At 39.9% G+C, this 9,272-nt stretch overlaps 1 protein-coding gene across 2 annotated transcripts; it reads left to right on the top strand.

Annotated features, from left to right (window-relative positions):
- The first annotated feature begins 1,353 nt into the window (after positions 1-1,353).
- On the top strand, positions 1,354-8,807 carry si:dkey-197j19.6 (wiskott-Aldrich syndrome protein). 2 transcript variants are annotated; one of them, XM_046858830.1, is made up of 8 exons: positions 1,354-1,459; positions 2,704-2,787; positions 3,295-3,381; positions 3,764-3,851; positions 3,967-4,057; positions 6,733-6,970; positions 7,083-7,137; positions 8,351-8,807. In XM_046858830.1, exons 1-8 carry the CDS (start codon positions 1,382-1,384, stop codon positions 8,359-8,361), a joined length of 732 nt encoding a protein of 243 aa, XP_046714786.1. In that variant the 5' UTR covers positions 1,354-1,381; the 3' UTR covers positions 8,362-8,807. The 2 variants fall into 2 exon arrangements, with proteins under 2 accessions (XP_046714786.1, XP_046714782.1); XM_046858826.1 differs by having other exon boundaries at positions 2,704-2,850.
- Positions 8,808-9,272: the final 465 nt, after the last annotated feature.

Genomic DNA, 9,272 nt, shown 5'->3' with positions numbered 1-9,272 from the left:
CAACATGCAGCAATTACTGTCAAAATAACTGCCCACAAAAGTAAGTACACCCTCAGTGATAACAGCTGTACGGCGTGTATCCGTGCAAAGCCACACGTCCTGTTCATGTTTTTGTCTGCTTGTCAGGACCAGACAAATGTGTGTATTTTCTATTAAAGCAGTTAAAATTTGGTGCTTTGAGTACAATTCCAGGTACTAGGGTCTCAGACTCTCTGAGGATTTAAGAATTAGAATTGTTTCTTTCCACAAAGATGCCGAGGCTTTAAGAAGATCAGTAACATCCTGAAACTGAGTTAACAGTAGTCTTCTTGTTTGCATGGCTGTCATCCCAGAAGGAGCCTCTTCCAACCTGTCCAAGAGCATGAATTACTGGAACCATGTCCTGTGATCTGATGAGACTAAGACAAACTTGTTTGGCTCAGATGTTGTCCAGCATGTGTGGTGATGCCCTGGTGTGGAGTACCAAGGAAATTGAGATTTGCATAAGGAAGAAACCTTGTGGGGACCATTAACGTTATGCAGACATTTAAAGTTGTGAGGACCTTTAATATTGTGCGGTCCTTTAAAGTTGTGTGGGCCTTTAAAATTGTGGGGACCTTTAAAATTGTGGGGACCTTTAAAGTTGTGTGTACCTTTAGTGTTTTGTTTTCCTGTATCTCCAGCCTTTTCTTGACTTTCCTGTTGAACATTTTCTGCTCATGTTTACTTTTTTCTCTAGTAAAAACTTTATTTATATTATATAGTATATTAGTATATACTTTTATACTTTATTTCTATTTCTATTTCTATAATTTGGACTTCTCAGAATAGTTTTTTTTTTTATTTATCAAATTTTTATTTTTATTTTTTACTTATAAACTTTCAAACTGGTCAAATCCATTTCTCCACTTGGGTTCACCCGCCCTCTGAGGCACATCCCTAATAACACTAACAATGCAGCACTGACCAGTACACATGGCGTACATATTAAATAATCCAGCAGTTATTTGTGCAAAAACATTGTAATGAACTTGTTGGAGTGTGCGTGTGTGTATGTGTTTGTGTGAGGAGTACATTTGTTTGTAAGAATATGTGTGTGTTTGTCTTGGAAACACAAATTTTGCATGGTGCTTGATTTGCATCAGGAAACAGAAAAGTGTGTGTATGTGTTTGAGTTGTATGAGTGTATGCATGTGTATATGTGTATGTTGTATGTAACAGTCTACATCTTTGCACATTGTGTCTGATGATTTGCATTAGGAAGGAGAGCACTGTGTGTGTGTGTGTGTGTGTGTGTGTGTGTGTGTGTGCTTATTTGTATACTCATGTAAATGAGAATCTGTAAATGATAACTGTTCTGCTTAGCACGAGAGCGCAGTGTGAGGTAGAAGCTGGTAGAGAGATGTCCCGGGTGTTTAATACTCATCTGTCGACCCGTGAGAACAGTCTGATCTGTAACCTGCTCGGCTTCAACTGCACTGTGAGTCTGTTGTCCTGCGCTCATATCTCTATCTTTCACTTCACTACTCTGTGCTTCTGCACTACTCTGGTCTCACCTGGTCTTTACTCTACATCTGTAATGGCTAGAGGTAACATATAAAGGTATATACACACACACACACACACACACAAAATATATATATATATATATATATATATATATATATATATATATATATATATATATATATATATATATATATATATATATATATATATATATATATATATATTATATATGTAGGTGAGGTGAAGAGGCCTGGGGTGCAGTCAGCATTCACATGCATCCCAAAGGTATTCAATAAGGTCGAGGTCAGAGATCTATAGCAGGAGATCCTCCACTCCAACCCATGTAAAGCAGATCTTCACAGAGCTGGCTTTGTGTGCATTGGAATGCTGGAACAGGTTCGGGCTGCCTAGTTCAAGTAAAGGGAAATTTTCATGCTGCCCAATGCATCCAAAGACGTCCTACACATTCTACATGTCCTATTTATTGTGTGCCTTCAAGTTTGTGGTAACAGATTAGGGAAGAATCATATATGTCTGAACAAGTCTGGTGTCCCAATACTTATGAATTATAAATTGTATTATATTAAGGTACAGAAATATGAAGAAAATACACATAGGCCTATAAAAATATATATTAAGTTATGGATATTTAAAAGTAAATATGTTAAAGTACATTATAGTATAAAAAGTATAGCATAGTATAAAAATCTTTATAAAAAAACTAAACAAAAATTTAAACAAACATACAAGAATGTCCGTATTAGAATATAATATGAATATAATAGTAAGAATATATTACAATATATACAGTAAAAGACATTTAAAACATAAACTAAAATATCTTAAATCAAGCAAATAAAAATATAAAAATATGAAAATTGTTAAAAAAAAATATACATGATATAAAATATACATTATAACTGTAGGAATAATAAAATATTTGTAGGGATTTGAACTAATCTGAGATTCCCAGCTGAACTTCTGAACGAGCTGCTGCTACAGAAAATGAGTTTGCAGCTCCTGACCAATCAGAATGGAGAATTTGAGGGTGTGGAATAAACCAGGAAGTGAGGGTGTTTATTTTCAGGCTCATTTGTTTGTGGGTTGTGTTTATTTCTCTTCCTGCATTACTGAATTTACTGGCACAAACAACACACTGTATTCACATTACTGTGTGTGTGTGTGTGTGTGTGTGTGTGTGTGTGTGTGTTTTAGGCCTCAGCTTGTTCCATAGCGCAGTTGTGCTTGGCGACGGCTTGTGAAGGACAAAAGCCGGAATGGAGGATTTACAGTTGTGGAGTTGTGTGTCTGGTGCAGGATAAAACATTACACTCGACATTCATACGCCTCTTTTGTTTGAAGGTTTTATATATATACACACACACACACACACACACACACACACACACACACACACACACACAGCCATATACACCCACACCAAAAATTATTACATTGTATAACACACAGTCACCAGCAGGGGGCGGGATCTTACCATTTGAACACTGTGTTTTTATTTCAAATTAAAAACTGAAGCTGACTGAACCCCAGGCCTCCTCACCTCACCTCACCTCACCTATCAGTACCTGACCTTACTAACACCATTGTGGCTGAATGAATATCTCACAAATCTCCGACAAGTACATTCCAAACTCATGTGAAACATCTTCCCAAAGAAGAGTGGAGGTTATTATAACAGAAAATGGAGACTAAATATGGGATGGAATGTTCATAAAGCACATGTGTGTGTGTGTGTATGTGTGTGTGTGTGTGTGTGTGTGTGTGTGTGTGTGTTTGTCTCTGCAGAAGGCTAGGCTGCTCTGGGAACAGGAGCTCTATTCACCTTTCATCTACTCAACACCTCGGCCATTTTTCCACACTTTCCAAAGCGACGTTAGTGACATCGCCTCGCCTTCACTCATTATTCCCTTATATACAATAACTCTATTTAAAATGAATATTCATGTTCACTTCAGGTACGAAAGATAGAAAGATAGATAAATAGATAGATAGATCGGAGCAGTGTGTTAAGCCACACAGTGATGAGCTGTATAGTGTATTATTGTATGCTTATGTACTTATACTCATAATAATACCAACATCTGAAATGACCTGGTGATGAAATCCATCTTTCTATTAACGTTTACACACTACAGCACTGTGCCGATGTTCATTGCTAGCATCACACAGCGCTAATCAACACAAACTGACAAAAGGACAAGCATGTGTACTTGTTTTGGGGAAGAAAATCTTATCATCTTGCTTGCCTGTGTAGGAATGTTGGGCGGGGCTGAACTTTTCTGATGAGGACGAGGCGAGTGAGTTCCATACGGCTGTGCAGAAGTGCATCACCAGTACTAAAGGTCTGCACGTGTAACACATGCAGCTCTCCTTTCACCACACATTTATCCACACTCTTCAGGTTATTACCAAGCCATCAGCTATGCTGTGCTTCTGATCAGCACTGTTCTTATGTAGCACGTCCTGCGTTTGTACGGACACACAGCTTGGATTCTTCCTCTGGATGGCTGCTGAAGAACAAACTGAACACGTGCCTGACTCTCAGTCGGTAAGGAGATCGCCGTCATCTGTACTCCGTTTCAAATCATGAGCGTTTGTATTTTACAAGATGTAAACGTTCTAGTAATCATGACCAGCTGGTTACTAAGGATGAGGGAGTCAATGAATCAATCTGATAAAAAATCTGTAAAACTGTGGTGAAGGTTAGAGGGATCAGTAAAACAGTGGTGAAGGTTAGAGGGATCAGTAAACAGTGGTGAAGGTTAAAGGGATCAGTAAAACAATGGTGAAGGTTAGAGGGATCAGTAAAACAGTGGTGAAGGTGAGAGATATCAGTAAAACAGTGGTGAAGGTTAGGGATCAGTAAAACAGTGGTGAAGTTTAGAGGGATCAGTAAAACAGTGGCGAAGGTTAAAGGGATCAGTAAAACAGTGGTGAAGGTTAGAGTAAACAGTAAAACCGTGGTGAAGTTTAGAGGGATCAGTAAAACAGCGGTGAAGGTTAAAGGGATCAGTAAAACAGCGGTAAAGGTTAGAGCGATCAGTAAAACAGCGGTGAAGGTTAAAGGGATCAGTAAAACAGTGGTGAAGGTTAGAGTGATCAGTAAAACAGTGGTGAAGGTTAGAGGGATCAGTAAAACAGCGGTGAAGGTTAGAGGGATCAGTAAAACAGTGGTGAAGTTTAGAGGGATCAGTAAAACGGTGGTGAAGGTTAGAGGGATCAGTAAAACGGTGGTGAAGGTTAGAGGGATCCGTAAAACGGTGGTGAAGTTTAGAGGGATCAGTAAAACAGTGGTGAAGGTTAGAGGGATCAGTAAAACAGTGGTGAAGTTTAGAGGGATCAGTAAAGCAGCGGTGAAGGTTAGAGGGATCAGTAAAACCGTGGTAAAGTTTAGAGGGATCAGTAAAACAGTGGTGAAGTGTAGAGGGATCAGTAAAACAGCGGTAAAGGTTAGAGCGATCAGTAAAACAGCGGTGAAGGTTAAAGGGATCAGTAAAACAGTGGTGAAGGTTAGAGTGATCAGTAAAACAGCGGTGAAGGTTAGAGGGATCAGTAAAACAGTGGTGAAGGTTAGAGTGATCAGTAAAACAGTGGTGAAGGTTAGAGGGATCAGTAAAACAGCGGTGAAGGTTAGAGGGATCAGTAAAACGGTGGTGAAGGTTAGAGGGATCAGTAAAACAGCGGTAAAGGTTAGAGGGATCAGTAAAACAGCGGTGAAGGTTAGAGGGATCAGTAAAACAGCAGTGAAGGTTAGAGGGATCAGTAAAATGGCGGTGAAGGTTAGAGGGATCAGTAAAACATTGGTGAAGTGTAGAGGGATCAGTAAAACTGTGGTGAAGGTTAGAGGGATCAGTAAAACAGCGGTGAAGTTTGAAGGGATCAGTAAAACAGTGGTGAAGGTTAGAGTGATCAGTAAAACAGTGGTGAAGGTTAAAGGGGTCAGTAAAACAGTGGTGAAGGTTAGAGGGATCAGTAAAACAGCGGTGAAGGTTAGAGGGATCAGTAAAACAACTGTGAAGTTTAAACGGATCAGTAAAATGGCGGTGAAGGTTAGAGGGATCAGTAAAACAGTGGTGAAGTGTAGAGGGATCAGTAAAACAGCAGTGAAGGTTAGAGGGATCAGTAAAACAGCGGTGAAGGTTAGAGGGATCGGTAAAACAGTGGTGAAGTGTAGAGGGATCAGTAAAACAGTGGTGAAGGATAAAGGGATCAGTAAAACAGTGGTGAAGTTTAGAGGGATCGGTAAAACAGTGGTGAAGGTTAGAGGATCAGTAAAACAGTGGTGAAGTTAGAGGATCAGTAAAACAGTGGTGAAGGTTAGAGGATCGGTAAAACAGCGGTGAAGGTTAGAGGGATCAGTAAAACAGCGGTGAAGGTTAGAGGGATCGGTAAAACAGCGGTGAAGGTTAGAGGGATCAGTAAAACAGCGGTGAAGGTTAGAGGGATCAGTAAAACAGCGGTGAAGGTTAGAGGGATCAGTAAAACAGCGGTGAAGGTTAGAGTGATCAGTAAAACAGTGGTGAAGGTTAGAGAGATCAGTAAAACAGTGTTGAAGGTTAGAGGGTTTAGTAAAACAGTGGTGAAGCTTAGAGGGATCAGTAAAACGGCGGTGAAGGTTAGAGGGATCAGTAAAACGGTGGTGAAGGTTAGAGGGATCAGTAAAACGGTGGTGAAGGTTAGAGGGATCAGTAAAACAGTGGTGAAGGTTAGAGGGATCAATAAAGCAGTGGTGAAGGTTAGAGGCGGTTTTTCCGTTTATTGTGGGCGGTTTTCTGTTTATTGCGGGAGGTTTTGGAACGTAAGCACTGTGATAAACAGGGGATTACTGTATTGTTAAAAAGTGGTAGAGATCAAAGGGATTAATGGAGTGGTGGTAGAGGATGGAGGGATCAGTGGTAGAGATAATAATGGATCAGAGGGTTTAGTGAAGCAGTGGAGGACTTAGTGGTAGAGGGTTGTTATTTTTGTTGAACAGTGACAGAGGATGGAGGGATCAATGGATCAGTGGTAGAAGATGGTAGAATGAGTGGTGAAGTGCAGGGTAAGACAACTGCTGTGAGGTAGAGGGGTGCTGGTAAATGTTTGGCTTGTGTAGGTAAGTATCTACAGCTACAGGAAGTGTACAGTCAAGGAAGTGTAACAATGGGGTTGGTGTCTGAGAACTAACGAAGCTTGACAACAAGATGGGCAGTGGACATTTTAACGATTTGACCATGTTTCCAGGGTTGCGTCCCCTAAAGCTGCACCATCAGCCAAGTCAGGGGTGACCAACACTCTGTCTCTGGCTCAGAGGAAAGGACCCCTGCCTCCCATCCCTTCTAACAGGGACTCGGCCAAATCAAAACCTCCTGATCTTCATGATCTTGAACAGAGTGCCTCAATTCCACTCGCACCCCCGTTTCCAGCCCCGAATCTCAACACTCATTTAACAGCTATCAAGAAAAGTGCCAGTTTTTCACCAGTGAGTAAACAACAACAACATCAAAACAACAACAACTACAGTATCAGTAACCATGTATGAAGCTCTAATTGAAATCAATTACTCTTGTGACTTTTTGACATTTTTATTATAGGGAAGAAATCCTTCTCTGACCATCGAGATGCAACAAAGAAGCGTACATATTACTGGTGAAAGCCTATCTATCTATCTATCTATCTATCTATCTATCTATCTATCTATCTATCTATCTATCTATCTGTCTGTCTGTCTGTCTGTCTGTCTGTCTGTCTGTCTGTCTGTCTGTCTGTCTGTCTGTCTGTCTGTCTGTCTGTCTGTCTGTCTTACAAAGTTAAACTAAAATATAAAAAAATAGATATAAATAAGTAGTTTAAATAAAAGGAAAATCTCTCTCTCTCACACACACACACACACACACACACACACACACACACACACACACACACACACACACACACACACAGACACACTGTCATTCTTACTCTCTATTTATTTCTGTTCAACTCTATCACACTATTCTTGATCTCTATCTCTTTCTGTTCACCTTTCTTGCTCTATCTCATCCTCTCTTTCCCACACTTTTACTCCTTCTCTCTCTCTCTCTCTCTCTCTCTCTCTCTCACACACTCTCACACACACTCTCACACACACTCTCACACACACACACACACACACACACACACACACACACACACACACACACACACACACACACTCCCATACCTTCTTGCTATCTCTAACATACCAGAGCATCACTATAAAAGAATGAAGCAAAAGTATGATGCAAAAAAAGCAAATAAATAAAATGAAATAAAATAAAATAAAAGAGTGTTGAAATGACAAATGAAATGAATTGAGAATCGTGGTGAATCAGATGGCTGGTGAGTGTGTGATGGTCCAGTAGTTATTAGTTTGGGTGAATGGGAGGTGGTATCTCAGTGGATAAGATGTTGGACTTCTGATCAGACCCTTGAGCGAGGCCTTTAACCCTCAGTTGCTCAGCTGTTTAACTGGGATGACTGTAAGCTGCTCTGAGGGCATCTGCCAAACTGTGACTGTAAATGAATGTGCAGTTCAGAGATTTATTTAGTAGCAGCAGGGGAAACTGTGGAAGGATCTTAAATAATTGTAATTATTTTCCCTTATGTTGTGAAAGGTTTTACCATTAGGAAGAAAAATGTTCTTTAGTCTCAAACTCATCAAACTCATTAGCGAAGGGCGGACACACGAACATGGTTTCCAGTCTCTGTTTCGTATTTTTGACACTGCAGACTTGTTCTGGCAGCTCATACTTCCTGTTTAGGGCCAGATAAAAGAGCTAGTCTCGCTTTTTCTCTTTCATTCACTCACTTGCAGTGTTTTCTTTTTTCTTTTCTTTTCTAGATGACACATAAACAGATGAAGATGATGCGATGCGCTGCAGAACCTACAACAAAGTACTTTTCAAAACACTGCCATGATGCTGATGTTGAAATATTTCCTGTAGTGTTTCTTCTGTGTTAAAAAATCTGGAAATCTAGAAATTGTTATGAAAGACTTTAAACCACATCATGTTTTTTCTTCTTGGGAAATATGGCAAAAAGTAAAAACAGCAACACGCTGTATGTCTTTTCGACACGTTACTGATGGAAAAACTGATTTACACTCAGCTCATGTGTTGTGGATGTTAACTGTCATGGTTTGGCAGAATTCAGCTCGGGAACCTATTTCCCAGAAGCCATTGCACTGATTTCTGTCACATGATGGTTTTGCGTCTGTATCATGATTTAATGAATTATTTCATCCTTTGCTTTTGGTCTGTATGTTTGTTTGCACTATTAATAAATGAAGTCTGCTATTGCATCATTTCTGTTACATGATTTTCCCCTTCACTTGGACTGTTCCTTCCTAACAAAGCTCCTGTGCTCAAAACCAGCTCCATAAAGATATTCTTTACATGGCTTGGAGTGAATGTCAGAACCATGGCTGGAACCCAGGCCTCCTCACTTTATCTACATAAGTACCTGACATCCTTGTGACTTCATGAGCTCGAATCTCCACATGCACACTCCAAAATCTAGTGGAACATCTTCCCTGAATAGCGGAGCTTATTATAATAGGGACTGCATTTGGAATTGGATGTTCAGAAAGTACATACCAATCTTATGCTCAGCTTTTCCACTCATGTCCTCAGTGGAGATTTACTTTTCTTGCAGGTTCATGTGATCTCCAAGATGAAACGTCTGATTCTATTCAGGCGAGGTTTGATCATTAATCAGGGAGAACATTAAACATTTGTCCATGACGGCTTCATATAGCTAAGTAA

The sequence above is a fragment of the Silurus meridionalis genome, chromosome 1, assembly GCF_014805685.1.
Source record: "Silurus meridionalis isolate SWU-2019-XX chromosome 1, ASM1480568v1, whole genome shotgun sequence".
Lineage (NCBI taxonomy): Eukaryota > Metazoa > Chordata > Actinopteri > Siluriformes > Siluridae > Silurus > Silurus meridionalis.
The sequence above is the reverse complement of the archived record's forward strand: the minus strand, read 5'-3'. Positions and strand labels throughout refer to the sequence as shown.